Source organism: Chenopodium quinoa, unplaced genomic scaffold (assembly GCF_001683475.1).
Source record: "Chenopodium quinoa cultivar QQ74 unplaced genomic scaffold, ASM168347v1, whole genome shotgun sequence".
NCBI classification, from domain to species: Eukaryota; Viridiplantae; Streptophyta; class Magnoliopsida; order Caryophyllales; family Amaranthaceae; genus Chenopodium; species Chenopodium quinoa.
Genome location: NW_018742244.1, coordinates 2,107,139 through 2,134,692, shown reverse-complemented (window position 1 = coordinate 2,134,692; position 27,554 = coordinate 2,107,139). Strand labels below are relative to the sequence as shown.

Sequence of the window (27,554 nt, the reverse complement as noted above, 5' to 3'; positions counted from 1 at the left end):
CGTTTTGGAAAATAATCTAACAACAAATTTAGATTATCGTCCAAAAGTATATTCTCGTTGTTTGCGATATGTGGAAATAGTACATTTAAGTCTTCTCCTATCTTTCCATCTTCCAAAAAGCACAATTTCTAATATCGTGGATGGAAGTTTAAAATGATATTAGACTCTTTTGTCAATTGACCGACTTTGTTTTTTCAATCTTACCTTCATCAGCTTTCTTCATCCTCAAATTTAACCTCTATCCCCCCTTTCCCAATGGGAATCCACATACTCCGCAATTGTCGGTATATGGCATTACTTTAGTAACATACACTTCTTTAGTAACGTACCCTACTAAAATGACTTATGTGTCCCACAATGAAAGCATTTGTAGGAAGAGCAAAAACAAAAGAAAAAGACTAATCTGGGGGTAATGGACGACCGATGGGAATTTCCGGATACAAAAATCCAATTCCATTTGGTGCACAAAAGCTTGATGAATTTTTTTTTTTTTTTGGTGCACAAAACTTTGGTGATTTATTTTTGTGAAGATTTATTCTTTTCATCTTGACAAAAAATAATGCTTGTATTTCCTTAAAAAAAAAAGTACTTACGGAGTATATTTTATATTTTGTAAAAATAAATTATTATCAATAAAATCATTTTAATTGTAAAAATAAATTATTAACGTCAAACAAAACCTTGAATTTTCTCAACGCTTTAAACATTTGGCAAAAAAGAAAAGAAAAGAAAAAAAAAGACTACGTTTTAATCAAGAATAAATCAAGACTGTTGATAATATTTAGATCGGACGGTGGAAATTAATCTCTATTCGTTTACATTTATTTTCCCACTTTGGAGCTTTTCACTTATACGCTGCAGCTCCCTCTCCTCCATTGAAGCGTACTCAAAAACCTCCATTGAAGCGCCTTCTGAGCTTTCTCTCCTCCATTGAAGAAGCTTCTTGTGGTTAGTTATCTCTTCCTTTCTTTTTTAATCGTCGAATATCAATCTCGCAGTCTAGGGTTTACTTTCGCACTGTAGTTTATATACTTATCAGTATAATCAATTTAGGGTTCTTCTTGTCAGTATAGTCAATCTAGGGTTCTTCTTGTCAATATAGTCAATCTAGGGTTTATTCTAATTCGGACTATTGAACTATAAATTATAATTGATGTAACTTATTGAAGGACTATAACGAGTGATTTTGTTGTTAGAATTTTGGTATGTGCACTTTACGTTGGTATAATTAAGCGAGAAGAATTTCATTTGATTTTTGGGATACTTTGATGATTGAATCAAATTTGGTTGCTAATTTAATGCAGGGTTTTGTTTATAATAGTACTTTAATGGTAGGACGGAAGAATGAAAACGGAGCTGTTGCGGCCGCCGCTCCGGTCCAGCCATTTTCGGAAGCCATTGATAAGCTTAAGTCGACTGACCCGCCGTTATTTCTATCTCCAAATTCTGACCTTTCTAGCTTTGCCCGCTTAGCCTCTCAACATCTGTTTGCTTCTCTCAAACCATACTCACCCAAGTCACCTTTTGATCAGCTTCATTCGGATGGGTTTGACGCCGAGCAAATTTGGCAGCAGATTGACCTTCAATCTCAGCCTCTGATTAATACTCTTAAACGAGAAATCAAGAGATATGAGGATAAACCGGAGCAAATATTGAAGCTTTTTGGGGTGTCTGGTGCCAATGGGGTGTTGGAGAAAGATGTAAAGGAAAATGTAGATTTGGGTTTGGAGGGAGAGAGTGAGGAATCTGAGGGGTTAAGTGATGAAGATGAAGATGACGAAAGTGAGGAGGATGAGGAAGATGACGAAGAAGAAGATGATGACGATGATGAGGAGAAAGAGGAGGAGGATTTTGAGGATGATGGTGATGGGGTTCCAGAGGTTGAAGATGAGTTTTTGAAGATTAAGGATTTGGAGAAGTATCTTGTGAGAGAGGAGGAGAAAGAATATGGGTCAGAGAAGAAGGAGAGTAAGAAGAAAAAGAAAAAGGCAAAGAGAGGTAAAAATGCTGATGATGAAGAGGATGAAAGTGAGGAGAGTGAGGAAGATGATGCTGATGAGGTGAGCATACTTTTACATGCTTGTTTTTATTAATTTTGTGAAATTAATTTTGTCTTTTATGTGTATGTTTAATCCCTGAACGATTGTTTATTTGAGGGGGAGGTATGTTTGAGTTGGTTCACATTTTTCGGAGGTTATCTGACTTGCTGTTAAATTGTGTAGCTTCTCATGTATGGCGGAGATGGAGGTTCTGAAGATGGGTCCGAAGATAACATCAGGTGCTTACTGATCTTGCTTTATGTGGTGTTTGTAAAGCTTATTCTGGTTTAAATATGTATATTTAATATACTTCCTCCGTTTTTATTTTATTGCACCATTAGGACTTTTACACTATTCAATTAATCTTCTTTGACCATCATTTGTGATTTATACATTAGGGAAAATATAGTCATGTGGGATCTAGTTAGATTCGTATCGAACTCTACTTTTCAAATGTATAATTGAAGATATTGATAGCTAAAGTAATGCATTGGCAAGCGTGAAATCCCTTATGGTGAAATAAAAAAAGAACGGAGGAAGTATACCGTTGCTGATATGTGAATATTTGAGAATCTACCTGCTGGTTACAAAGACCAGTGTGCTTGAGTATGATGAAAGCATTGGAATCTATTTATTGCAATGACATTAACAACTGGTGTAGGCACCTCCCAAGCATGGTCTGGATATCTTTTTCAGTTCATGTATAGCCAACAATGTTAGATATGCATTCAGTTGTTTAAAGTGATTCTGTTTGATGAATGGTTGTTGATTAGTGTATATGTATAGTTGTACTTATTTTTGGCATAGGTAATATCAGAATAATTAAAAGAAACAATAAAGACGTATAAATGTATTTACATAGTCCAACAAATCTTGTTTGTTTTCCATGTTCTCTTTTGTTCAACTTCCTTGGGCATGTGTCTTTGTTTGGCAGAAAACATTATTTTACTTATGTACTTCACTGTTTAAGTCAATGCTATATAATTTACATTATTATGGTGGCTGCACCTGTCAAAACCTTCTTGTTTGTGCTATTTTGGCTATGCACTCACTCTTCATTTTATGAGTTTTAGGTATGAAGATTTCTATGTTCCTGACAAGAAAAGGCCAGTTAAAAAACAGAAGCAAGTTGACAAGTCAGATGACTCAGAAATGGAAGAAGAAAATGCTGATGCTTCTGATGATCTAGAAATGGAAGATAATGATGTCGGTGATGCTGATGATTCAGAGATGGAAGATGATGATGACGGGCAGGTAGTAAAAATGTTCTGTTTTCTGTGCAACGCCACATGCTCTGTTTTGTCTGGGTAACACAACATGCTCTGACTTTATCATTTAACATTGAGCTTGGGTTGCTGTCAATTTATAGAACAAGGGAAATTTGTCTACTTATGAGAAGGAGCGTGAAAAGATACAAGCCAAAATAAAGCAGATGGAAGCAGAAAATTTGGCTCCAAAAGATTGGACCATGCAGGGAGAGGTGAAGTTTTTTGGATTCTAAATATAAGTTTTGCCAAGGTGTCTTGTTTAAGAGCCTGCCACTATTCCAATGATTAGTTTATACTAAATTCTCATCCCTTTGGTTACTCTGAGTAGATATCTGCATCCAAGAGGCCAGTAGATAGTGCATTGGAAGTGGACCTGGATTTTGAGCACAACATAAGGCCTCCTCCTGTTATAACAGAAGAGGTGACAGCATCTCTTGAAGATATTATAAAGAAAAGAATACTTGAGGTATAAGTTGTTGTCTTTTGGTTCATATATGTTTTTGTTTTAAAAATCTTTATGTTTAGTATTCTATGGTAGATTACCTTATCAATGTTTATTGTACTGATTTGACATTTCAGATGCCCAGAAAACCAAGGTTTGTTTGTTTATACTTCTGCAGAGATATCCGTATACCTTTAGAGTGTTTATAAGAGTTTTGGAAATCTTTTTTTTTTAATCTTACTTGACTAAAAAATCATAAAAATAATGAAGAATGATCTATATCTTAAGAGGACACTGGACCAGGAATTTTCTAGCTACCGTAAAAATCTTTGATAATTGGCTTCTTCATTTTACATGAAGATGAAGCTCCTAGCAGATACTTGTCACTCTCCCATGGTTACATCACTTACATGTAATTAGCAATTTAGAACCAACAAAATTCTAAGTTTTCCAAAATTAAAAATGGCTGGATATGAGACTATGACCAGTATCCAAGTCCAACAACAGTATTGTAGTTTCAGTAGCATAAATTGAGAATTCTTGTTATCCACATTGTACATTAAATATTGACTACCCTATAAAATCCCCACTAATACTAATATTATCCTCAAACACCTACGTGTAAAAAATCCTACCCAAACTTTCCTATTATTTGGCCCCAAACACTCATTTATCTAAGTGTATCATATTGGATTGCAGACATCAGTCACCCTGCAAATTAAAATTTTAAGCCCTTAATATATTTCCTAGATCTTCTTGTCTGAAATATTTTTGACTTGATTTGCTTGTATGAAGTCTGATAGTGTGCTCGACATCCCACATTTTGCTTCTTCATTTCCTTGTTAGTCACTACTACAATTCTCATATTATACAGTGGGCATGCATGCCATACTCAACAGAGCTGATTTAAATGTAGAAATTATATGTTTTCAGGGACATTTTGATGATGTGCAAAGGGCTCCTAAAGTGCCAACTGCAGCACCCAAGGAAACAAAAGAGCTGGTTTGTTCTCCCTTTCAATATCCTATATTACCTTCATGCTTCTTACTTTTTATACATAAATGACATGCATACCCTAATTTTACTTTCTGTGCAGGATGATAATAAAAGCAAGAAAGGCCTTGCTGAAATCTATGAGGTTAGATCATTTTCTGAAATGCAAATTTTTCCAGCCTTATAGTATGTTCTTTGAGTATTTGACAAATGGATTGTAGAAATTATTTGTGTCACCTAGTATGAGATTATGAGCTGATAATACATCTGGAACCATCATAAAAGATTCCTTGGTTTTTACTTAAATGAAATTTTTGCAGGAAGAATATGCTCAGCAAACTGGATTTGTTGCTGCACCCTTGTCATTTAATGATGAATTGAAGAAGGAGGTATGTACAATAAATTACCTGTTTAATTTTGGCTGTACAATTGTTTTCATCTATTCTTTTCGTTGCTTAAGGTTGTGGGATGAGGCAGAATGATTTCTTTCTAACCTTCATTTTACAGGACATTTCTTGTGTAACTAGTTTTTTCCTTTTTGCCTAACAAGCAAAAATATTTTTGGGTGGGGTTGGGTTGGTAGTAGCTGTGCGAGGTCAAGCTTTAATCACTGGTTCATGTCCTACCTAGAAGCAACAATGTGGAGCGCTATAGCCGATATCTCTCTGATTTATTTGATTACGGGCTTGATAGATTAGCATTAATATATAGATCTAAAATAAGCTGACTTAGAATCAAATATTTGTATGGGAGCGCTGGGGCTTTAGGCTTCTATTCACTAATTAGGTTCATTTCTTTAGTATTTGGATGCCACTTTTCCTTGCAAATAGAGGGAGGGGCTTCATTTATGGGAATAAAAAAATAAAGAATAGAAGTTAGACTTAAAACATAACTTAGTATTCTTAGTTGTTATTGCCTGTATATGTTAGGTTTGTGCTTTTCTCTCTATTTGTGTGCTCAACCCTCGGTGTGTTTCATAGTTGGTGTAACTGTATTTCACTTTTTGCCAGGCAAGCAATCTGTTCAAAAGATTGTGCCTGAAGCTGGATGCACTTTCCCACTTCCATTTTGCTCCCAAGCCGGTATGTTTTATTAGCTTCTATCCCACTTTTGGCATATTGATAAACTCTTATGTTTGTGTGATGAGGACCAAGTTACCTGTGCTTAATTACTATATTGGCTGGACAGGTTATTGAGGATATGTCTATTCAGACCAATGTTCCAGCTTTAGCCATGGAAGAGGTAAATGCCTGTCTCTTGCTGCATTTATTAAGATTTTGTATTTGATTGATACAAGTTGTCTTGTTTTTATCTATGTGCACTCACAGTTGTCTGATTTATTGTGGCTTTTCTTGAACAGATTGCTCCAGTAGCTGTGTCAGATGCTGCTATGCTTGCTCCTGAGGAAGTGTTTTCTGGTAAGAAAGATATCAAAGAGGCAAATGAATTAACAAAGGAGGACAGAAAGAAGAGGAGAGCCAAGAAGAAGAGAAAATACAAAGGTAAAATTGATACATGTGAATTATGCAGCTATCTTTTCTGCACTTCACTTTCATGCTAATGCTATATTCTCTTTTATTTTTGTTCCATTTTAGCTGTAAATGCGAAAAAAGTAGCAGACCGAGCACCTGAGAAACCGTCCCAAGCTCTGACTGAAGGTAACCACCTAAATTTGTAGTATGGAGCTTTTTGTTCAACTGAGTATATACGTAGTATTTATAGTTTTTCACCAATTATCTCCTTGATTGGTGCAGGCAAGGAGCAGTAGTATCCCTTCAAATTAAGACTGCCCCTTAAGGTTTGGGCATTTCTAACAATTCATAGGATGCGAATTAAAGCTGTCATAGACATGGCCACCCTGTTCTTTGATCACTGGAGGCATTATTTATCAACTAGCTGAAGCCACACAAAGCACTAGTTCCTCACCTGTACTAGAGAAGAAGAGAGTATACACCACAGAAGAAATTCGGATGATTTTGTTGGGAGCTTCAGGCACAATTTTGTTAAAAAAAATATTAGGTCATATCTTACTTATTTAACTACATGTATAAGATGACAGATTCTTTTCACTCTATTTAATCAAATTTCATTAATTTTTGTTATTACTTTTTTTTTTTGCAAAGCGACATTTGCATACTGCAGAGGAACCACTCAACTCAATATACTTCGTAACAAATCAACATACCAAAATTAGGCTTGGAAAATAAATCAACATACCTAAGTATAGGGCTGAGCAAAACTAACCGAAAAACCAATCCGTAAGACCGTAATCGTTCCGAAAATTTGGGTACCCGATCCGATAACCATAACGGTTCGGGTACCCGTTCCGATAATTTGTTATCGGGTATGGTTATGGATATCATTTTAAAATTAACGGTTACCCGATCCGATCCGATAAGCATTTTTTTTTTGCTTTTTTTCCCTATTTAAATCTATTAATATAAATCTAAACTTTTACTTTACTTCATAATCACTTTATAATATCAATGATTCGTACTATTATTAATAATTTGGTCAAGATCATATGGTATTGTTTTTAATTAGTTGTAAATTATATCATAATAACTACGTACATAATTAAGTTTAATTATCATTATTGGATATCTTATTGGGTACCCGATAACCGATCCGGTTATGAGTATCACTTTTAGTGATTTTGGTTATCGGGTACCCGAACCGTTAGTACACCACTACAAAACAAGATACTCTGTAACAAAAACTCAATATAAAGATCAATTACATATCCATCTGCCAAAGGTAAAGGCAGCTTTATTCTTAGCATTAGTTCATCAGTATAGGTTGTAACAGAGGGGAAACATTTGTAGTAACATAGGTTTACCTAAATCAACCCAATCTTGCTTCCTCAGACAAAAGCCCGCAAAAACTCACTATTGAGCAAATTTGCCTCAAGCCAATTACAATGAAACTGAATGGGAAAGGCTATGTATCAAACTATGGAGTAAAATACAGTACACTTCTTTGGTACCCGTGAATAATACTAGCGAGTCACAGTCCCAAGAATCCACAAATACATCAAAATTGGTAAAATCTCACTTGGATGTATCTTTCCAGTGTTCCCCGACATAGTAGCATGACGTAAACTTCCTCATTTTGCATATTTATGAGCTGAGATGATAGCTGGCTACGGAGTATTTGCATTGAAAAAACATAGATCTACTTTTTTATACTCCCTTCAAGTCTTTCTATGGCAACTTCAAGACCAGTCTTGACTTCTCCCTTCTCGTTTAGTTGAGGATGAGGGGTGAACTTCTTCTCATTTGCCTTTTCTACTAGCTTCAAATGGGCCCAACCTATGCCAAAGTTTGCTTGTCAATGACGATACAATCATACAATACAGTATCTGAGATATGCTTAAGGCGATGGAAACAATAGATAAAAAGATAATAAGGGGTAGATTTACCAAGAGGAAAACAAAAGGCTGCCCCAAGAACAGAACCCATCATGACATTCCTGGCACGCCAAAGGAGAGATCCTGGCACTGAATTTTTATTTAAGATGTTAATTGACAAATAGAAGACAAAGCAAGGATCCAATGACTATTGCCTGAAGCAATCCACAAACAGAAACTAATAACAAGCACATCAGAACACAAAACTCTCCACAATACAGACTGGGCAAATGTACAATACTTTCATGCCAAATCTAGACCACTACTGCAACATACTTCAGCAAAAATTAAGGAAATAAACTCTTACTTATCAGACCAAATGTTGCAGCAGTGGCTGAACCAGCTGCAACAATGTTATACACATCATGGACTCCTCGTTCCTCAGCTAACAGATTCTGTAGACCGTAAAATGCAGCAGTGAATATCCCAAGGCGCACTCCCCCAACCAGGGATCCACGAGTAACTCTATAAAACCTCTTCTCCATTGCATCTCTCATCAACCGATACTGCTCTCGCTTATCTGGGGTGCTTCCAAGCTTCAGTGTCACTTCAGCATCCTTACTCTGGAAAATTGTCAAAAGGTCCTCAATTAGAAGAGAAGGATATAATAGAAACAGAAATTTGATATTTGATTGAGATTAATAAACTTACAGCAGAAGCAGCTGCTTCCTTGCTGCCACCGTATAACATACCAGCAAATATCCCGATGACAGTTGCTGTTCCCCAATTAACAGTCCCAGCTAACTTGGGAGTTCCCTAAACAGACAAGAAATAGATGTAACATTATGAATAGAAGATGCAATACATCGAACTACGCAACCGTACCTCCTCTTCACACCCTCCCAAAAACATAAGGATGAAAAGGACCCTGCATTATTTCATTTTGCGAATCTTAACTTAAATTTAACCACATAAACGAGTCAGTTATACCTCCTTTAAATCTATTTCTCATAAGGATATCTTTAGAAATATCTTGGGACTTTGTCAACACGAAACAAAGGCGATGAACCTCTATCTTCATGTTACTTTTCGTGAAATTTATTAGAGCTATAATACTCGAAAAGTATCGAAACTATAAACATATGTTAACATAGCCTTTTAAGATCCTGCAAATTTAGTCATAAATTTGGGCCGATGTTTATAAATTTCATACATTAATTCCAGAACCTATACGTATGACATACTTATTCCCACTAACGACAGAAGAAAACTTCTTTCTAATACCATTTTACGAGCTTGTTTAATAATATTGTATCTATCATTAAGCAAAGAAACATTATACTCCGTAATAAAATAAACAGAAACTTTAAGTGTTCATAAACTATGCATCCAACAACCGTAAGATTGCAATTTCTCAACATAATCTCAACAACATCAGACTTTACATATGGTATTCAATAAACCTGAAGCAATATCTTCCCAAATCCCAAGTGACATTCTCATCTGCCATCCACCACTAAAAGAAGCCACTAACCTATCCGAATCCGCGGCCCAACAAGGTCAGGCATCAACTTATTGATCTTAGAATTCACCTGATCCAAGTCTACAGCCTGTGCTCTATTCTGCAATAAATCAAGCTCATCCAACAATCTTCCCATCAATTCCAAATTATCAACAGACCCCTCAATTGCCTTTTGCACCTTCTCAATCTTCTCTGCAACCTCCATCTCCTCCTTAAACGCGATCAGAAACTCCTCCTTCACTGTCTTACTCATCAAAACCTTCTTGACTCAAAATTGAATTTTCATATTATTCTTGGCCTTAATCACATTCCCATCATCAGGTTCTTCCAACGCAGCAATAATTCTCAATTGGGTAGTTTTCCCTGGCCCAGTTTCCCCAACTAACCCTACTTTCTCCCCTTTCTTCACTTCCTAACTCACATTTTTCAGCACTGTAACACCCTTATAACTCTTACTAATGTTCTCTAACCTAACCCCAGATGAAACACTTGAAGCCCCAGAAATTGATTGTCTATTATTTCCCCTTTTTCTATCAAATTCATCAGTAGAATCTTTACCCTAATTAACATATTGAAATTACCACTAAATTTGAAGAATGAACATATATTAGTTGTTCACCAGGTATACCAAAAGGCTCAATAGTTAGCTAGCATCTAATAATCCCTTCTTCTTGAAAAGACAAGCTTAGATTTTTGGATGATTGTTAAAACAATTGCTTACAAAATTAATAGCATAAAAACAATCTAGCAACTTACATATACATATAAAAACATACATAAAATTCAACCCCAAATTTTGAATTATAACAATAATGCAAATCTAATTCAATCAAATAATTCAAATTGAAACTGGAATTTCTTGAACTTACAGTTGAAACAGCTTCTTCTGCATTTTCAGCGGTTTCCATCACTCGAAAATATTCGTTAAATCGTTTGCAAATCAGCTAAAAATTAAAACAAAATCAAAGTTAAAAATAAAAATTAAACTAGGATTAGCTAGAAGCCTAGAATACATTTCAGCTATGTTTTGAAGAATATCATCAAAATCATTTTTCGTGGTAATCACAACAACCTTAGGGTAAGCAAAAGAAAAGTTTGCGGGAGAAAATTTTTGCATACCTAGAAATTGTTGAGAACCGAGCTTAGTAGAGAAAATGGTGTGATTCTGGTTTCGCTCTTATTTCGAAGACTTGGCAGACGAGAACGATCTTAGTAGAGAAAAAGATGGTGACGAAATTCGGTTTCTAACCTTGGGTACCATAATTGATAATACCCAGGCAAACTCATAACGGAGTTTTGTTTGACGGTTCAATTCACTTCAATTCTTAATTTCCTTTTCTCATAAAATATTTTAGTAAACATGCCCTTAATCACAACAATTTGTCATGAAATGATTTTTCGTAGTTTGTCTTAGAGTATGAGAAGCGTATATATACAACCTAACAAGAGATTAGGGCTCATGAGAAAGGCCGGTAACTATACAACAAATAGGCCCTACCAGTTTGACATTTACGAAGTATAATACTACCTATTTATATAGGTGGTACTTATTTACTTCAATGTATTAAAAAGTTTATGATTTGTCATGTAAAATGTTTTTAGATTAGTATAGGTATATTTCATTCTATAATATTTTTTTTTATAATTCTCAATAATACAATAAAATACTCCGTATATAATTGTAAATATTAAAGGTTAATGTGTTAGAAAAATGGAATGATACACTAACTATTAACTAATATATTTAGATTTAAAATCAATGTGTTTTCGAATATCAATATCCCTATTTTGATCAAAATTTAAGTGATATGATCTAAGCCTTTTAAGGCTTTGTATGACTAATTTTGATCGTTTATTATGAAATTTAAAAGCTCGACATAAACATGCATAACTAGATTTGACTCGGCCAACAATACCAATTTGTTTAACATTTCTCACCCAAATTCAAACCAAATCTTATTAGCCCAATTCAAATAATCCTTTGTTACCTCAGCTCATATCCAAACAATATGCTACATCCCTACATTTGCTAAGAAGCCCAAAAATAACGAGTCCTAAAACTTCTACAACAAAACTACAAAAGATACTTTAATCATTCTATACACATGGGAATAAAGTCATTAGTTACCACCTTAAGCAAAGAATCCCATGACTTCCATCACTAACTACAAACACTCTAACTGCCATTCAATTACACTTACTACTTCAACTCATCTTCATTTTCTTTCTTCGCAATCTTGTATTTTTCGTTCATTTATCTCAATACAATGCGTCAACCTCGATTATCAACCACTTTTTTTGCACTATTAATCCAAGCTTCATTACTACTACCCTTAAGTTTGGGTTATAATCATGCTAATTCATGTAGATCATATTGTGGCAACATTACAATCGACTACCCGTTTGGAGTCAAATACGGTTGTGGACACCCGGGATACCGAGATCTTCTATATTGTGTCAATGATGTCCTTATGTTCCATATAAGTTCGGGGTCATATCGAGTACTAGACATAGATTATACATTTCAAGCCCTTACATTGCACGACCCACACTTATCAACGTGCAACAAGATTGTTCTCGAGTCACGCGGTAACGGGTTCGTGGTCGAACCGTGGAGGAAACCGTATTTGACTCCAACACCCGATAACGCCTTCTTACTACTCGGGTGTACAAGAAATTCACCACTCTTCAAAGGGTTTCCTTCCAATAAACATCTACCATGCAGGAATATATCGGGTTTGGGCTGTGAAGACTACTATAGGTGTCCAGCTTGGGGGTCCATCGGGCCTACTGAAGTGGGCTTGGTAGCTGGGCTGGGCCCACCGGAATGTTGTGCGGTGGCTTTTGATGAAGTTGGGTCGGTCCAAGGGATAAATCTTACCAAGTTGGAATGTCAAGCGTATAGTAGTGTTTATAATTTAGCACCATTGAGAGTTGATGGGCCACACGAGTGGTCGTATGGCATACGTGTGAAATACTCGATTCAAGGGCATGACGCGTTTTGTAGATCGTGTGAGGCTACTAAAGGCACGTGTGGTTATAAAGGTAGTGATGATAGCGGGATTACAGAATTGTGTATGTGCGATACTTGGAATTCGACTGCAAACTGTGAATCAACTTCAGGTAAGAAACTAATCATGAATTTTCTCGTGAAAATGGGCTTCCTATTGCATTTTATCATTAAAAATTAAAAATTTAACAGCTTAATCTTTATACAATACTTGCATTGTGTACAGTTCTATTTTGTTTGAAAAAAGTATTGTTTAATGAACGAGGATATCCTTACACAATATTATAATACATAAACCTATACGTTTATTCATCTTATGACATGCAAAATGGTATTTATATTATGTTTTGAAGCTAAAAACTGAACAATTGTATATTATTTTCTTATAGTATTGTAATTAACCATTTCAAAAATCTCTTTATTCTAATCTTGCAGTTGAATCAATGACAGCAAATAGTGCTATTTTAAGGGGTTCGATTAGCATCTTTGCATTACTAGCAGGTGAGTTCTTTTATACTTTTACGAGTTTGACCTTTATTATTAATATTATGCTTTACTAATTGAGTAAAATTAAACAAATGCCAACTCTATGCAGGATTTCATTTTCATATGATTTTATGAGGTGCAAGTTAAAATCAAGTGTAAAGTTTGAGGATCTTTAGTTAAGTGGTCAATACAAGGAAACAGACTTGTCTACAACACCACAATCGATACATTGTATGAACATGTTGACTAGAAAGTTGGAGTCTTGGAACACTACAAGAAGTGTAGAACTTGCATGTGAATACTATATGATGTTGTACACTTTAATCCAAATGTGTCATGATATAATTATACGACACATGCTTTTTTCGAGATTTATTTTGACCTAATAAATAGTTACAAATATATACTAATTTGCAGTATAATATTATTAGTGTTGAAACATTGTTAATGGTAAATATAATATCCAAGTAAATTCTAAATGTCATATGTCAAAATATTAATCAATTTTTGTGCCTGGTAATAAAAGATTAAAAGATGAAGTATTTGTAATGAACAATTAACCTAACTAACCTAAATCTATTGTTTACAATCTTATTTGATTGCTAAGTTAAGCATTCCCAAAAATTACTCATGCTAACGCAATTGTATGTGACATAATTCTAATATTTCTAAAATAATGTTTAATGAAATATCAATTTCGTCAGTAAATCATTGTGTCACGTTGGTCAATACCATGCAAAACAAACCAACTGAACCATGATCGTCCATGAGTATAAGCTAAAGATTGAAACCCAACATTAGTTATTTATATAATCTATCACTGAAGATGTATTTCAAAAGAATTTGGTTATTACTAGTACATATTAAAAAAAACAAAAAAAAAAACAATATATGAGTATTGCTTGGCTGCTTGCCTCACCCTACTCTCCGAATCAATATTGCTTGACCAAGAGTTGCAATAAGATTGTCGTGCAACAATGTTTAAGTTACCCTTTATAGTTTCGATTAATTATGTCATATCTAAGACTTGTTTTGTCTTTTTTCATATAGCGTAACTCCAAGATTGAAGAAATCACTTTAGCAATTGAAAAAAATACTCTGTAATTAGCAATAAAACAAGTTATAGTCACCTACGACCCTACAGAAAATAATCATTATCAAAAGATCCATACGAGACATATTTATTTCCTTGTTTTTTTTTTTTGCAATACTTACTCTCTAACCTTTTACACTACCCATCTATTTCATACAGAGTAATATATTTCTTATTTTAAGGGTCAAAAGTTATAAATTTTGCATAAAAATTGAGCTTCAATCCCACAGTAAAAAGTAAATATTATGGAGTATTCAACATTCTTATTACGTAGGAGGTCCATACGATACGAGATTAAGAGACTAATGACATTCTTACGGGTAACAAAACAAGACACGATAATTGAAAATTAGATCAAATAAAAAGTGTTACCGACTTACCGTGCCCTACCAACTTCTCGTCTTCTCTGTTCTTCATTCCTAAGAACCAGAAATTCTCCATTGAAGCAAAAATCGAAGATCATTGAAGTGAAAGAAGAAGAGAGAGAAGATTAATGGCGGGAATGGGAGATGGGTATGTGGGCAGTGCCCAAGATGCCGTCAGAATAAGGAGGCTTGAGAAGCAACGAGAAGCTGAGCGTCGCAAAATTGAAGAGCTCAAGAACAAAACTTCTTCTACTCAAGGTCAAGCTGGTCTTCTCCAATTTGGTTCCGGCACTTCCGAGGTCATACAATTCACTTTCTCTCTCTTTTTTTAATTGGGGTGGGATTGGATTTTCTGTTTGATTTCTGATTTTTTGTGTAATTGGAGGGTATTTTAGGTTCAATTTGATGCAATATTAGGTTTTCGGGTTTTCCTGAGGGTTGAATTGATTGGTATATTGCAATTAGGGTTGTTGTTAATTGAAGGGTCTGGTTTATTTATATGGAATTGTTCTGGGTTTTAATCTGGGGTTGTTATTTATTGAGGTTTTGTTGAGCCTAATTTCAGTTTTGATGACACTCAAACTCAAATGATTGTTTCTTTCTTTTTGTATTATTCTTGTTGAATGAGAAAAAACTTGGGGGCATATGAAATTATATTGGTAGATATTGTGATGCGAAATCGATTCTGAGCTTAACTATTAGTTAACCCAAAGAAATGGAATTTTATGCACTTTAAGGATCAATTTCCTGAACCATCCTCCTTAAGTAGTGCCTCATCTGGGGAACATGAGTTTTGGATGAATCATGAATGTAGGGATTTAGGGTTTCAACCATCAATCTCCTTACTTTATGACAATGGATCGATCGCACTTAGGACTGCTGTAGAGCTGAGTGTAGTAAACAAAATTGATTAGTTTACTTTCAAAGAAAATTGAAGATGATAAGGATATGCCGATATGGTAAATCATCTTCCAGATACAGGCTCCATTTACACTGTTCTATCTCGTGCTTCTAAGTTCATATATTATATAAATATTATGGGTTTATAATTGATAAGGGGGTGTCTCTTTTAATGAATAGGACATGGAGTTCTCTGATGGTGTGCTAAGTTGATGAATGAGTGGTTCTGGGTGATGACTTGAGCTTAGTTTAGTCTCTTCGAGAGTAAAATGTGGTATTAAATTACTAACCAATCACTCAAAGGAGTGTCCAAAGAAATTTGTGAGAGTGAAGATGTGAAGAGAGTGATATCATGTACAGTTGGTTAAATTTGTTAGTGTGGTTGGTGCGTAAGTCAATTTAATGATCAATCTCAATAGTCCTGTAATTGTGAGGGTTTTAGTCCTTTTAGATGTTTGTGGTCTTAAGTATGTGGTTTTCCATTAGATTTGTACTTTCCATGTGAGGGGGTTATTATTATTCTTAATTTTTTTTTTCAAGATATCCTCTAGTTTTTCTTGTACTCTGGATGCTAATCAAGAACTATCCCGTGCTTCATAGCGATGGAAAACCCATTTTTATGGGGCTGTTGATTAAGGAAGACTGTTCCTTTTTTGAATATTGGCTGTCTTTCCTTGGGCTTGTGTTTGTCAAGAGTCAAGACTCAATTCAAAGGATTTTGGTGGTCGGATTACTTTTGGAAGCTTTTCTCTCATCACATTAAGTAGAAGTATTGTGCCTAATAATTAGGTTATAGAGAGCTTTATGTCGAAAGCTGTGTATCTATTTATCTTGCCCTAGGAATTACTTTTCCTAATTACTTAGCTTAGCTCTAGGTAACGTTTTGCTCTGATGGATGGCTAGTGTATTTGATGATCTATGGCATTTAGACTCTTTATCTTACCTCAAGTGCCCCTGTTATATGACTCTTATCCTCTTTACTCCTACAGTCCTACATGACTATGGACACTTTATACTTCATTTTTGACCAAAACATGGAGACATTTATACTATTATATTAAGCTGACAGTGACATATGCATGGGTATGTGAGTCTACTGCTGCTGGGTATGTTAGCAATTAGCATACTCTGCTGCTGCTTATCTTTATGTGTTGTCTAGCTGTCTGTACTCTATTGCTGCTATTTAGCTGTTTTTTATTTATTTATTTATTATGTATATATGCATGTCAAAGTTGGCTAATTTTTATACAATGTATCAGTTATTCTAACTTTTAGATCTCGCCTTATTAAAGTGAAATAAATTTGTGTTATGTGTAAACATGCTTAATCTAATTTCTAACAAATTTTGCAGATTCTTGAGACTGCATTCAAGAAAGAAACTATTGGTCTTGTTTCAAGGGAGGAATATGTCGAGAAGGTAAGTCTATTTTGTCTTCCCAGGTTTGAGAAGGTGACCTTGTCTTCTCCTGACACATGTATAGTTTTGTATATGTAGAGGGTCAATATTCAGAACAAGTTTGAGGAGGAAGAGAAAGAGAAACTACTGAAGCTATTGGAAGAGTGAGTTGAATTCAAAATGATGTTGGTACTTAAAGAGACACTTTGTGGTTTCTGTTTGTAAGTCCTTACAGTTGTGCACCTTGCCTTCCTTTTTGTCTTGTTTTGTAGGGAAGAAAAGCTTCAGTTAGAAAAGCGTCAAAAGAGGAAGAGAAAAGTGAATGCCCGGTTATCATTTGCCGAAGAACTGGATAACGGGTCTGAAGAAGAAGAAGAAATTAGTGAGAAACCTTCCTTTATAATCATTAAAGTTTATACCATCCATCCAGTGCTCTCTGTTTATTTTATTTACTATATCACCACATTCTGTCCTAAGGAGTAAAACAAATCGTGGTCAGATTCTTTACCATGAAGAGAATTACAAAGAACTCTAACAATGGCTTATTGATAATTTGAATGTTTGTAATATAATGTGCCATTTTAAGATATGTCTGCCAATATTTATCAGTGGATATTATTTAAGGTATCTAACAATACCTTTTACTGATGCTGCTGCTTGCTTGTTACAGATAATGAGGAACCAGTCAAAGTAAAATGTGGAAAGCTTGGAAAAGATCCTACTGTTGAAACTAGTTTTTTGCCGGACAGGTCTTGCATCTTCTTACATGACTTTCATTCTGTGCATGTCTTTGGGAAGAATATGAAATTTACCATTTTGAGATGCTTTTAGTGAGAGAGAAGCAGAAGAACAAGCGGAAAGGGAGAGGTTAGGAAGACAATGGCTTCGTGAGCAGGCAATGATAAAAAGTACATATGAATCTTTATATAATAATTTTGCATTGAATACACCTATATATTTTATTCATTGCTTTCCTTTATTTGCTCTTGAATTTCAGATGAGCCTCTTCAAATCACGTATAGTTACTGGGATGGAACAGGTCATCGACGAGTAATCCAGGCTAGTGAAATTCTTTAAATCCTTGAATCTATGACCGGCAGCATCTATAATGGTCTTTGTTTAGTTTTCTGAACGTAATTTTGTTTTTTTCAGGTGCGCAAAGGTGATACTATTGGGGCATTTCTTCGGGCAGTTCAGCAGCAGCTTGCTCCTGAATTTCGTGAAGTTCGGACTACTACTGTGGAAAATCTGCTTTATGTGAAAGAGGATCTAATCATTCCACATGTAAACTCTTATTGTTTATCCTTTTCTGATTTTAAAAGTTTGCTATTTTTCCCTGCCCTTGACTTTGTTCCATACAATTCTGATTTTTCTGTTTTACAGCAACACAGTTTCTATGATCTGATCATAAACAAGGCCAGAGGCAAAAGTGGACCGGTAATTTATTCTTTTTACTTTTTATTTTTTATTTTTTTATTCTTCTGTTCTTTGGCTTGATTTGAATTATTTTGGGCTCATCATCTTTTGAGCCTAGCTGGAAATGATTCCAAGAAAACACAAGAGAAAGAAAAAGTTCTGATATTAACTAAGCTGCATTCATTTTTTATTTTATTTTAATGTTAGCATTAGTCTTGTCAGTAAGGCTAATATTGATATGGTTAGAATACTTTGCATGCTCCAATTTTCAGAAGGGTGAAATTGAATGATAATCTATCATTGTGTGGACAAAAATTGAAGCATCTAGGGTTATATCAACTTGGCGTCTCTTTCTTTATTTATGAATGGTTTTTTTGGAGCAAAGTAATACATAGATATGTGCTGCCGATCCTTGTCCAGTTGGTTACTTTCCTATTTGGGTCCTGATGACTTGAATCTTGATGTGATAGCTTGTACTTCCAAGCTCTAGTGAGTCTGCCGGGAAAGCATAGCTTTCTAACCCTGCCTAATTTTTATTTATTTATTTATTTTAAAAGTTATACTTAGTTGGCTGGAACTTGGAGCTATGTGTTTCCCGTTAATAACAATTGAATAGGGACTTGATTTATGCTGGTAGTGGGCTGTTCAAGAATTGCCTTTTTGTTCTGATGTTTGGAGTTGGTGTGGTAATGTTGTTCCTGAAATAACTGGTAGGCAGCTCTATTGTGTTTTGTATTAGTTTTTATAACAGATCATTTGTGACTTGGTGAATTTTGACTGGTTAATGTGTAATGGATGTTTTGATGATTCATGCTTAACTGAATAATAAGGTGAAAGGGAATATTTACAGTTTGGACCCCCCAAACCTTGTCTAATTAATTCATAGGGGTTAATGCTGGGTTGATCTTGTATTAAACATTATGACTCTTGATGATTTAAGGCTGTATCACATCAATGTTACTTTATTGTTTTCTCATACTAATGATTTTCCCTTTTTCTGTTATCACAGCTTTTCCATTTTGATGTACATGAAGATGTTCGAACAATTGCTGATGCAACAATTGAAAAGGATGAGGTGAACTTCTCTCTGACTGTCACTTTTGTGTCTTTGCTTATATTGAGGACTGCTCCTTAGAAGTGAGAATATAACCAATGATATACTCGTACCGTCGTACGTATTAGGGATAGTAGTGATAATAATAGTTGCATTGAACTAACTGCCAGGTTGTAGATAGGGGTGGGGAGAAGTTACATTCAGATGCTGGAGTTGATACTTGATTTCTTAGACTATCTGGAGTTGAATCATTGTGCTTTTTTTGCCTATGTTTTGATAAGCTCACTTGAGATTCTGAATCATGCAACCAAAGTTGGGCCCGAAAGCATGAGCAACCAATTAATCACTTATAAACAAAATCATATCAAAGCTTTGTGGGATGATTAAGGGATTAAGATAAAACTGGGATTTTTATCAAGATGAATGCAAGGCAAATTCAGTTCAGCTCAGTTTAGTGGTTCTGCGTGGACCATGTTGATGACATTATGCCATTTGCTTTGGAATTGACAATGTACACTTTATGTTTATACTCAGGTGGTTTAGGAATAATACTCCTTCTGTCCCCTTTTGTTCAACATATTGGGGTGAAGTCACTTTTTTTGAAAATTTGGTTGGGAGGAATTGATGAGAGAGGAAACTGAGAAACCAAATGTAGGGTGTGTGAGAGCAGTGGTCAACTATATCCATATGTAGTATGGGGCAAACTCAAAGGGACAAGCTAAGATGGTAAATAGGCAAAATATTAAGGGTCGGGGATTAGTCGTGTAATTCAAGTTGATTGCTTCCCAGTGCTTATGTTACGAACTTGCTGGATGGACCTTTTCTTACTTGGGGTCTTTGAGATGATTGAATAGAATCACCATGCCTGTGTTTTGGGTTTTTGCCCCTCCTCGATAGTCCGATTTCAGTAAATCACTAGCATTTGGTTGCATGTTACAACGAACTGAATTAACTTTATATTCTTGTTTTGCATCATTTCCTTGCAGTCGCACGCTGGAAAAGTTGTAGAAAGACACTGGTATGAGAAGAACAAACACATTTTCCCTGCATCAAGATGGGAGGTACTAACTCTACTGAGCAAATTATTTCCCTTGTCTATGTGGTTCAGCTGTATTATGCTTGTGTTCAATTTTCTAATAGTGAGCACATAAATGTCAACATGATTGACTCTGGGTTGATGATGCTGGCCTCTTAAGTATATCTACTTTGAATTGAGTTCAAGCTGAACAAATTTTAGCCTCTTACAGTGCCACTTCTCTTCCTTCTGTCTGTAATCAGTGTTCACCTTGTCTGAACGTCTTAAGCATATGACATGATTTTACAAATATACCCTCTACAATAGCTGTGCTATTTCTATCGACTCTATCCTCTTCCATCACTCAAGTTAGGACATGATAGGAAATCCAGTTACTATAAACCAATGCTATTTTAGGAAGATGATTTTGGGACATTGCATATAATATTTGTAACTATTAATTCCTGACGGGGGATGCATCTTTTGCTGACCTGTATATGTCCTGTTGCACTCTACTGTCTTTCGTTTTCTGTATATTAGTACTAGCGTTTTCCATTGAACAAATTAGGATACTCCTCTCTTCTGATCAGTATCTGTGGACCTCTTTGTGTTATCATTTGCAGATTTATGACCCAGCAAGAAAATGGGAACGATACACGATCCATGGAGATTAATCAACCCAAGAAAAAGATCGATCTGTAACAGAGATATCGTTTTTGACATTTTTTTATAGCATAGCTCTGTATCTAAACTTACATTTATTGTATTGTTTTTGCTGTTGAGAGGAAGGAACATGATTTTTAAAGTTTAGTCGTTCTTCTCTTTTCCCGTTCCTTACCAAGTTCTGAGACGAGATTATAGATTAATCCATATATGTATGTTTTAAGTGAAAACATGGGAGGAATTAGATCACCATGAAAAATGTTTTGATCTAGCTGACTTTGTCGAGGACAAAGTGATGACATTATTTCACTCCAATTGATCCAGCTGACTTTGTTGAGGATAAAGTGATGACATTATTTCACTCCAACTACTTTCGTCGTGATTCCTTAAAATGGAGAAGAGTTGTTAAACCACTGTAGTAGTGCCCAACACATGTTTATATTGCTATGCGTGTAATGCGCAACGTCTTTTTCTTATACTCTGTATTAGTTAATCAAAACTTACTTTATGGGTAGTACGAGTATGGGACACTTGATAATTTGGTACTCTTGAAGAGTTTCTCTGTTTTTTTTACTGAATAAATTATTAAATTTTACAAACTAATAAATGAAGCGGCATTTGAATTAGGCTATGTTCAACTCGTAAGAGTATTTGAGCCTTGATAAATTAATGTAACATGTGAATTATTTGAAGATTAACCAAAAATTGTATTTTCTTACAAATAGTTGAGGACTTATAACTTAATGATCTATATTTTGAAATACTAATTAGGTTTGATTTTGCACCTTCTTAATGATATGGTGTGCATCCTACATTTATACTTCTCAAATTTTTTTTGTAATTTTTTTTTTGTTTGGTTGCATTGAACATTTTTGCAACTTAGAGCAAAAACTAAAGGGTCTTTCTTGTAAAAATCAAATTTCATTCAAAGATGTGGGGCCCGCCTAAAGGGTACGAGCCTAAGCCGTTGCTCAAGGTGCCTTATAATGTAGTCGGCTTGGTTAGTAAGAAGAAGTGTTGTATTGGACCAAAATCCTTTACGGATCAACCCTACCCGAATTAAGAGTGTGTTCTATTCATCTAATTTTCAAGTCTGAACTTATCCAAACTTTCTTAAACTATTTGAACTTACTAGATATTATTATATCTTATTTTGATTGTAATTTGCACTTGAATAACCCTTAAAAAACTTATTTATTCTAAGTTGGACCAAACAAAATTAGCCCTAACTAAATACACATATCACATGTGCTATAATATTGAAAAATTTATAGTATTCCTACGAGAAAGTACATGTTCATCCTCAGAAATGTTAAGATGATTGAAATTTTATATTGATTTATATATAGAATGGCTATTGAATATACATTTTTTTTTTTTTTTTTTTATCATGAAATGAATTGGGGCTCTTTGGTACTACTACAGACCTACAGTCCTTCTCCCCTATTCCGATTATAATTTTCAACCATAAAAAAAGGGAAAAGAAAAATAACTCTCCTTCACCTGTCCTTCGCTATAAGACTTTCAACACCTTCCCTTGCCCAAAGATTTTTCATCTTAACACTCTATTTCTCTCTCCTCTCTCTAACAATGGCGATTAGGGTTTTTTTCCTCGCTTTACTCTTCCTTGCTTCTCCTTTCCTCCAAGGTAATTCCTTTTTTCATCGGATCTCTAATTTCATATCCTATAATTTCATACTTACACTCTGATTTATTTACCAATTATCTTCTGTAATTTCTATTGCATGCATGGATCTGAATTCCTGATTTTTTTGGGGGATTTAATTTGCACGATTAAAGATCCAAATTTGCATCAATACTATGTGATTGTTTAGCCTTAATTTAGATCTGCATGTGTTGAAATTATTGACCCAGAAATTTTTGTTTGATTATTGTCAAATTTTGGTTTTAATTGAAAAAATTCTGAATTGTATTTGTGGGATTTGATTGTTAGTTGCTAGATGTCAATCGGAACCTACGGATGATCCCATTGGTGATTCCATCGCCGAGGAAATGAGTGATCTTGGAGTTGTTAACGATGACACTCAAGTTTATGGTGATGAGAGCTTAAGCTCTGCTCCTGGGGTTGAAACAGCTTATGTTTTCCCCAAAAATAGTGGCAAAGGTATGATCTGGTCTTAATTGTTTGGATTTCAGCTTCGTAATGTCTGCATTGTGTTTTTTTTTTGGGATTGTTGACCTAATCTGAAACGGGTTTGTTTGTTTTGCAGTTGTGACAGCTGGGGAAGAATCTGAGGTGCTTATTGGAATCAAATATGATGGTATTTTTCGAACTTTCGTACTTTCCCTCGGTTTCTTCGCCTTCGGGTTGTTTGCTTAGTGTGGTTAACTAGTAGTTTTCTTGGAGTTGTATGTACTTGCATGTGATGTTAAATGTTTGTGGTGTTGTCAAAATTTGTTTCTTTCACTGTTGAAATTCAGGGTCTAAGAACTATAGGGACTATAATTGTTGTTGCATGTGATGTTTATGCATGTGGTCTTGTGCAATGTTGTTTCACTGGTAAAATTGAGTGTCTTTAGAACTATAGGACTATAATTGCAGCAACTTTGGTGGGGGGGGGGGGGGATTGGGAGATTTCTATTAGTTGTCATGTTTCTTTGTGAATATTGCCATCAGAGAGATTTTTCCGGATACTTGAAGTATATGCGGGGGAACTGGTGATGATTTTATCTTTGTGGTTGAATTGAGTTTGCAGGAGTATATTTCAACATAGAAATGTTTTTTTGTGTGTGTGTGTATTACAATTATAAAAATTATGTTTCTGCTATCATAAAATTAAGATAAGGTTTACATTTCGGTTAAAAGAAAGGTGTATTTTTATATTATATAATTCTAAATGTAAGGAAATTGGTTCATTGAGATTATTATATGAAGATACTAAGAGCGGTTTTTTTTTTTTTTTTTTTTTTTTTTTTTTTTTTTTTTTTACTGTGATTGGCCACTATTCTGGTACTTTCAAATAATATTAAAAAAGCCTTTTATTTTTTCCTCTTATTAATAATCTTCTATTTTCATGAGTGAAGTGAATTTAGTATCTAGACTTGGTTATAATGGGTTGATGATGGGGTTGAAGTTTCTTCAAGCGAGGAGTTTTAGGATTTTAGTCTAGTTGCAGGTTGCATTTGTATTTTACGAAGTGAAGGCATTGAGATGTTACCTTACTATGATTTATTTTACAGGGGATGCAAGTTTCAGTGTTGTTGCAATCCATGCCAGCGTTCATCTCCCGTATGATCATCGTTTGCTTGTTCAGAACCTTACTGCACAGGTATATAAGGCTCTTTAATTTTCATGTAGACTTGGATACATGACCACCAGAATAGTGAACTTGTTATTTAAATTATATGATTATGCCTTTTTTCATCTAGGCCATACTTGCTCCATTAGTATATCATATCCATATATATCGGATATTGGAACAGTTAGATTGTTGAAGTAACCAATAGGCCTGTTATTGGTTGGTGACCAAGTATACTTTTGTAAGTCATATGTGATATTTTGAAAGCCAATCAGATTGATTTTTCTGTTATCTGAGTTTGGAAGAATTATTTGTTACACTTGGTACTGGTCGTCTGGTATTGTCCTCTATGCTATAATCTAGGAGCCAACTAATTTAGCTTGTGAAAATTTGGTGCATGATCCATGCTGTGATGAGGTTTTTTCAATTTAACTTTTTTTGTCGTGCTATTGCCTATTGTCTTGTTTTTAAAACTATATTTAACACTTTGTACAATCTATAGGCTACATCACTGTTGACCACCAATTACTTCATGTTGTCTATTTGTTTTTTTTTTTTTTCTTCTTGGTGTTTATTATTTTGCTATTTGTGTGTTGGGAAAGAGGAATGGACATGTAGCCCATGTGTGGGGTTGCAGGTACCCAACTACCAAGGCTTAGGATGTGATGTTTTTTGGGTTAAAAAATAAAATAAAATAAATTGTTACTTGTGCTGCTTTCGTGTTTGTTTCATATAGTTTGAGACTGTGCTTGGTAGGTTTGTTCATTTTAGTGAAGCTTGTGAAGGTTGGCTAACTGATGTAAACGATAAACCTGTCCGGTTGTGATACGCTGTCTGCATTTATTTCACTGGTTCATCTGCATTTTATTTTGTCCTGTATCTGGCGTATATTATTTTAGAGCTGTTCATCTTCGGTTTCTCTAATTTGCTTTCAATTTGGCTTAATGGTTTCTTTTTCAATATAGGTATTCAACAATGCCTCAGTTCCTTCATCAGCTCAAGCCACTTTCCCCTATGTATTTGCTGTCAGCAAATACTTGCAGGTACCTGATATAATTCTGATTGTCTAGTTCAGACTTTATTCCATTAATGGCTGTTGCTTGTAAATGGCTAAACGCTACTTGATAAAAATAAATCATTTATCTGCTTGTAAAATTAACGGCAAGACTTTTTCATTGCAGCCTGGATCATTTGATCTTGTAGGATCTATCGTTTATGAGATTGACAAAACTCCGTATCAGAGCACTTTCTTCAATGGCACCATTGAAGTTACTGAGGCCAGTGGCCCCTTGACCATTGAGACTGTTTTCCTGGTTATGCTTGCTTTTTCCCTTGTTGCTGCCCTTGGTTTGTGGATACGTGGTCAATTACAACGCTTCTCAAAGGTAAATTCTTTCTCCATGTTTGTAGTCTTTTGTGCAATTTTTATTTTCTTGATTTTGTATGTCCACCTTTTTTTTTTTTTTAAGTCTTTTTTTCAAACACTCGTATATGTTCTTGCACATAAGTAGTGTGCTTTTCTGAGGGATCTTGAGGTCCAAATTGCTAATGTTGATTGTTTTGGGGGGTATTAGGTCCAAATTGCTCATGTTGATATCCTAGGATAAATATTTAATGCTGGATGGAGGTTATGAACTTGCTTTGTATTTTTGTATTTTCTTTCAACCATTGGTATGATTAATTACATGTCAAACTTGAGTTCCATTATAGTACATGTTATCATCTTCAGCAGGTAGTTGATTCTGTTGTCAAAACGGAGATGTGTGCTAGTATAGTTGTATGGTCAGTGTTTGTAATGTTTACTTATGATATTTAGTTACATCTGTCTCAGAAATCTAAGAAAGCACCTAAGGTGGAAGTTGGAACTCGATCAACTGATGCATCATTGGATGAATGGCTGCAGGTATGTTGGTTCTAATCTTAATTAAAAATCTTAGTAGCTTCTCTATGAATGATTGCTAATATCCAGTCTTTCGTGGTTAATGCAGGGTACCGCATACACCCAGGCCAACAAATTGAAGAAGAAATAGATTGGTCTTCTGCGGTACAAAAAACTGTTGTCTATTTATAGGCTCATGTAACTCAGAACTCGGCATTTGATTTTGTTAGAGCGGAAGAGACTACTTTTTTTAGTTTAGAATGTGCAAGGGAATTTTGATGGGAGTTTAGTCTACAATGATATTTGCTTTAGCTCACCCGTCAGTTACTTGTCATACAAACTATACAGTTTCGTAACAGGATTTTTTTTTTGTAAGCATGTAGATCTTCACAAATTAGTTACAATTATCCACTTCTCGTCAATATTTAGTGCTGTGATGTTCCATTATATTTCAAGCTCCCTTCTCAGTATTCTTAGCTGCATTGGTTCTGAACTTCTGACTCCTTGTGTTTTAACTGAGCTTTTGCTTGATGTTGTTTTCTATATAGCTCACGTTCATTTTCAGGATCAGTATTGATTTGACTTATCTTTCTACTACCTCCGTTACGGGTTGTGTAACGATTTGACATAAAGCAGAGAGGAAAAATGTCTAATCGTTGCACAGAGGTAGTATTTGAATATTTGATCGAAGCTTACCTATCATCTCACTGACTAATCTTGTGACTTCAGTGTCTCATTTTCTAAGTTTCTTTAATCATGCAGTTCTTTTCGATTTTTGAATCCAATTGCTTGTTTTTCTTAAATTTAGATTTGTGTTGTTTCTGACTTCGTACCATAGTAACCATACTATCACTTTGAGTACGAGTCAATTGTGGACGAAGGGAGTAATATTGTCGAGAAAAGTTCACTGTTGCTTGAAGTAGTATCGTTTGAAACTTTATGTTGCAGGCTGTCGTATAAGGTATAAGCTATCTTACCTCAGGTATAAGCTATCTTACCTCTAAGCTGCACTAAACCAAATCATATTCGTATCCAATAATTAAACATTTTAGATGAATTGAGCAGTACACTTTTTCTTTAAATGTGTGAATTAATTATGGACAATACAGTGCTTTAGCTCTACTTATAGAGTAATTGCAGCCAGAATTAACACTTTGTCAGTAAATGCCATTCTTTTATGAAGTGATTCTTTAGCAATTTGATCGAAAAGGAGGGTCCATGAAAAAATTCACAATGAATAATAATTACTTCATATTATTATTATTATTTAATGATATGATATCCTTTACTATAATTGTGGTGTTATTTCTATAATGTCAAATTTAAGTCGATCATAATTTTTGGATGGTGGTATACTGGTACTTAAATGGGCGAAAGGTAAGCAGGGATGATATTGAATTAAGT

At 34.8% G+C, this 27,554-nt stretch overlaps 5 protein-coding genes across 5 annotated transcripts; 4 read left to right on the top strand and 1 right to left on the bottom strand.

The window, feature by feature from the left end:
- The first annotated feature begins 657 nt into the window (after positions 1 to 657).
- On the top strand, positions 658 to 6,786 carry LOC110739749 (U3 small nucleolar ribonucleoprotein protein MPP10-like). Its single transcript, XM_021920225.1, has 14 exons — positions 658 to 948; positions 1,305 to 2,060; positions 2,223 to 2,278; positions 3,113 to 3,293; positions 3,409 to 3,519; positions 3,636 to 3,773; positions 4,683 to 4,751; positions 4,846 to 4,887; positions 5,063 to 5,131; positions 5,753 to 5,824; positions 5,931 to 5,984; positions 6,103 to 6,244; positions 6,338 to 6,400; positions 6,497 to 6,786. The coding sequence occupies exons 2-14, from the start codon at positions 1,329 to 1,331 to the stop codon at positions 6,508 to 6,510; spliced, it is 1,743 nt and encodes a 580-aa protein (XP_021775917.1). The 5' UTR covers positions 658 to 948; positions 1,305 to 1,328; the 3' UTR covers positions 6,511 to 6,786.
- A 666-nt stretch (positions 6,787 to 7,452) lies between these two features.
- Positions 7,453 to 10,888, bottom strand: LOC110739742. The gene is made up of 6 exons (XM_021920211.1): positions 10,733 to 10,888; positions 10,483 to 10,557; positions 8,803 to 8,907; positions 8,459 to 8,714; positions 8,164 to 8,241; positions 7,453 to 8,053 (listed from the first exon to the last, which is right to left on the bottom strand). Exons 2-6 carry the CDS (start codon positions 10,519 to 10,521, stop codon positions 7,917 to 7,919), a joined length of 615 nt encoding a protein of 204 aa, XP_021775903.1. The 5' UTR covers positions 10,522 to 10,557; positions 10,733 to 10,888; the 3' UTR covers positions 7,453 to 7,916.
- Positions 10,889 to 11,771: 883 nt separating this feature from the next.
- LOC110737853 lies at positions 11,772 to 13,502 on the top strand. Its single transcript, XM_021918202.1, has 3 exons — positions 11,772 to 12,736; positions 13,059 to 13,124; positions 13,219 to 13,502. Exons 1-3 carry the CDS (start codon positions 11,881 to 11,883, stop codon positions 13,242 to 13,244), a joined length of 948 nt encoding a protein of 315 aa, XP_021773894.1. The 5' UTR covers positions 11,772 to 11,880; the 3' UTR covers positions 13,245 to 13,502.
- Positions 13,503 to 14,531: 1,029 nt separating this feature from the next.
- LOC110739733 (protein XAP5 CIRCADIAN TIMEKEEPER-like) lies at positions 14,532 to 21,326 on the top strand. Its single transcript, XM_021920205.1, has 12 exons — positions 14,532 to 14,866; positions 16,819 to 16,884; positions 16,963 to 17,027; positions 17,136 to 17,245; positions 17,534 to 17,612; positions 17,695 to 17,771; positions 17,861 to 17,922; positions 18,016 to 18,147; positions 18,247 to 18,300; positions 19,289 to 19,354; positions 20,320 to 20,394; positions 20,972 to 21,326. Exons 1-12 carry the CDS (start codon positions 14,696 to 14,698, stop codon positions 21,020 to 21,022), a joined length of 1,008 nt encoding a protein of 335 aa, XP_021775897.1. The 5' UTR covers positions 14,532 to 14,695; the 3' UTR covers positions 21,023 to 21,326.
- Positions 21,327 to 22,473: 1,147 nt separating this feature from the next.
- On the top strand, positions 22,474 to 26,599 carry LOC110739725 (translocon-associated protein subunit alpha-like). The gene is made up of 8 exons (XM_021920198.1): positions 22,474 to 22,659; positions 22,966 to 23,136; positions 23,243 to 23,293; positions 24,213 to 24,301; positions 25,237 to 25,314; positions 25,453 to 25,656; positions 26,103 to 26,174; positions 26,260 to 26,599. The coding sequence occupies exons 1-8, from the start codon at positions 22,602 to 22,604 to the stop codon at positions 26,299 to 26,301; spliced, it is 765 nt and encodes a 254-aa protein (XP_021775890.1). The 5' UTR covers positions 22,474 to 22,601; the 3' UTR covers positions 26,302 to 26,599.
- Positions 26,600 to 27,554: the final 955 nt, after the last annotated feature.

Bases quoted from the DNA above. Each gene is read 5' to 3' on its own strand.
- LOC110739749 (XM_021920225.1), top strand. From the start codon at position 1,329: ATGGTAGGACGGAAGAATGAAAACGGAGCTGTTGCGGCCGCCGCTCCG. The intron at 2,279-3,112 runs GTGCTTACTGAT...TATGAGTTTTAG, and splicing joins GGGTCCGAAGATAACATCAG to GTATGAAGATTTCTATGTTC. The intron at 5,132-5,752 runs GTATGTACAATA...ACTTTTTGCCAG, and splicing joins ATGATGAATTGAAGAAGGAG to GCAAGCAATCTGTTCAAAAG.
- LOC110739742 (XM_021920211.1), bottom strand. From the start codon at position 10,521: ATGGAAACCGCTGAAAATGCAGAAGAAGCTGTTTCAACT. The intron at 8,908-10,482 runs GTAAGTTCAAGA...TTGTCTGTTTAG, and splicing joins CAGAAGAAGCTGTTTCAACT to GGAACTCCCAAGTTAGCTGG. The intron at 8,242-8,458 runs GTAAGAGTTTAT...ATAAAAATTCAG, and splicing joins TGCAACATTTGGTCTGATAA to TGCCAGGATCTCTCCTTTGG.
- LOC110737853 (XM_021918202.1), top strand. From the start codon at position 11,881: ATGCGTCAACCTCGATTATCAACCACTTTTTTTGCACTATTAATCCAA. The intron at 12,737-13,058 runs GTAAGAAACTAA...CTAATCTTGCAG, and splicing joins AAACTGTGAATCAACTTCAG to TTGAATCAATGACAGCAAAT. The intron at 13,125-13,218 runs GTGAGTTCTTTT...AACTCTATGCAG, and splicing joins CATCTTTGCATTACTAGCAG to GATTTCATTTTCATATGATT.
- LOC110739733 (XM_021920205.1), top strand. From the start codon at position 14,696: ATGGCGGGAATGGGAGATGGGTATGTGGGCAGTGCCCAAGATGCCGTC. The intron at 14,867-16,818 runs GTCATACAATTC...CAAATTTTGCAG, and splicing joins TTGGTTCCGGCACTTCCGAG to ATTCTTGAGACTGCATTCAA. The intron at 18,301-19,288 runs GTAATTTATTCT...CTGTTATCACAG, and splicing joins CCAGAGGCAAAAGTGGACCG to CTTTTCCATTTTGATGTACA.
- LOC110739725 (XM_021920198.1), top strand. From the start codon at position 22,602: ATGGCGATTAGGGTTTTTTTCCTCGCTTTACTCTTCCTTGCTTCTCCT. The intron at 23,137-23,242 runs GTATGATCTGGT...TTTGTTTTGCAG, and splicing joins CCCCAAAAATAGTGGCAAAG to TTGTGACAGCTGGGGAAGAA. The intron at 23,294-24,212 runs GTATTTTTCGAA...TTTATTTTACAG, and splicing joins TATTGGAATCAAATATGATG to GGGATGCAAGTTTCAGTGTT.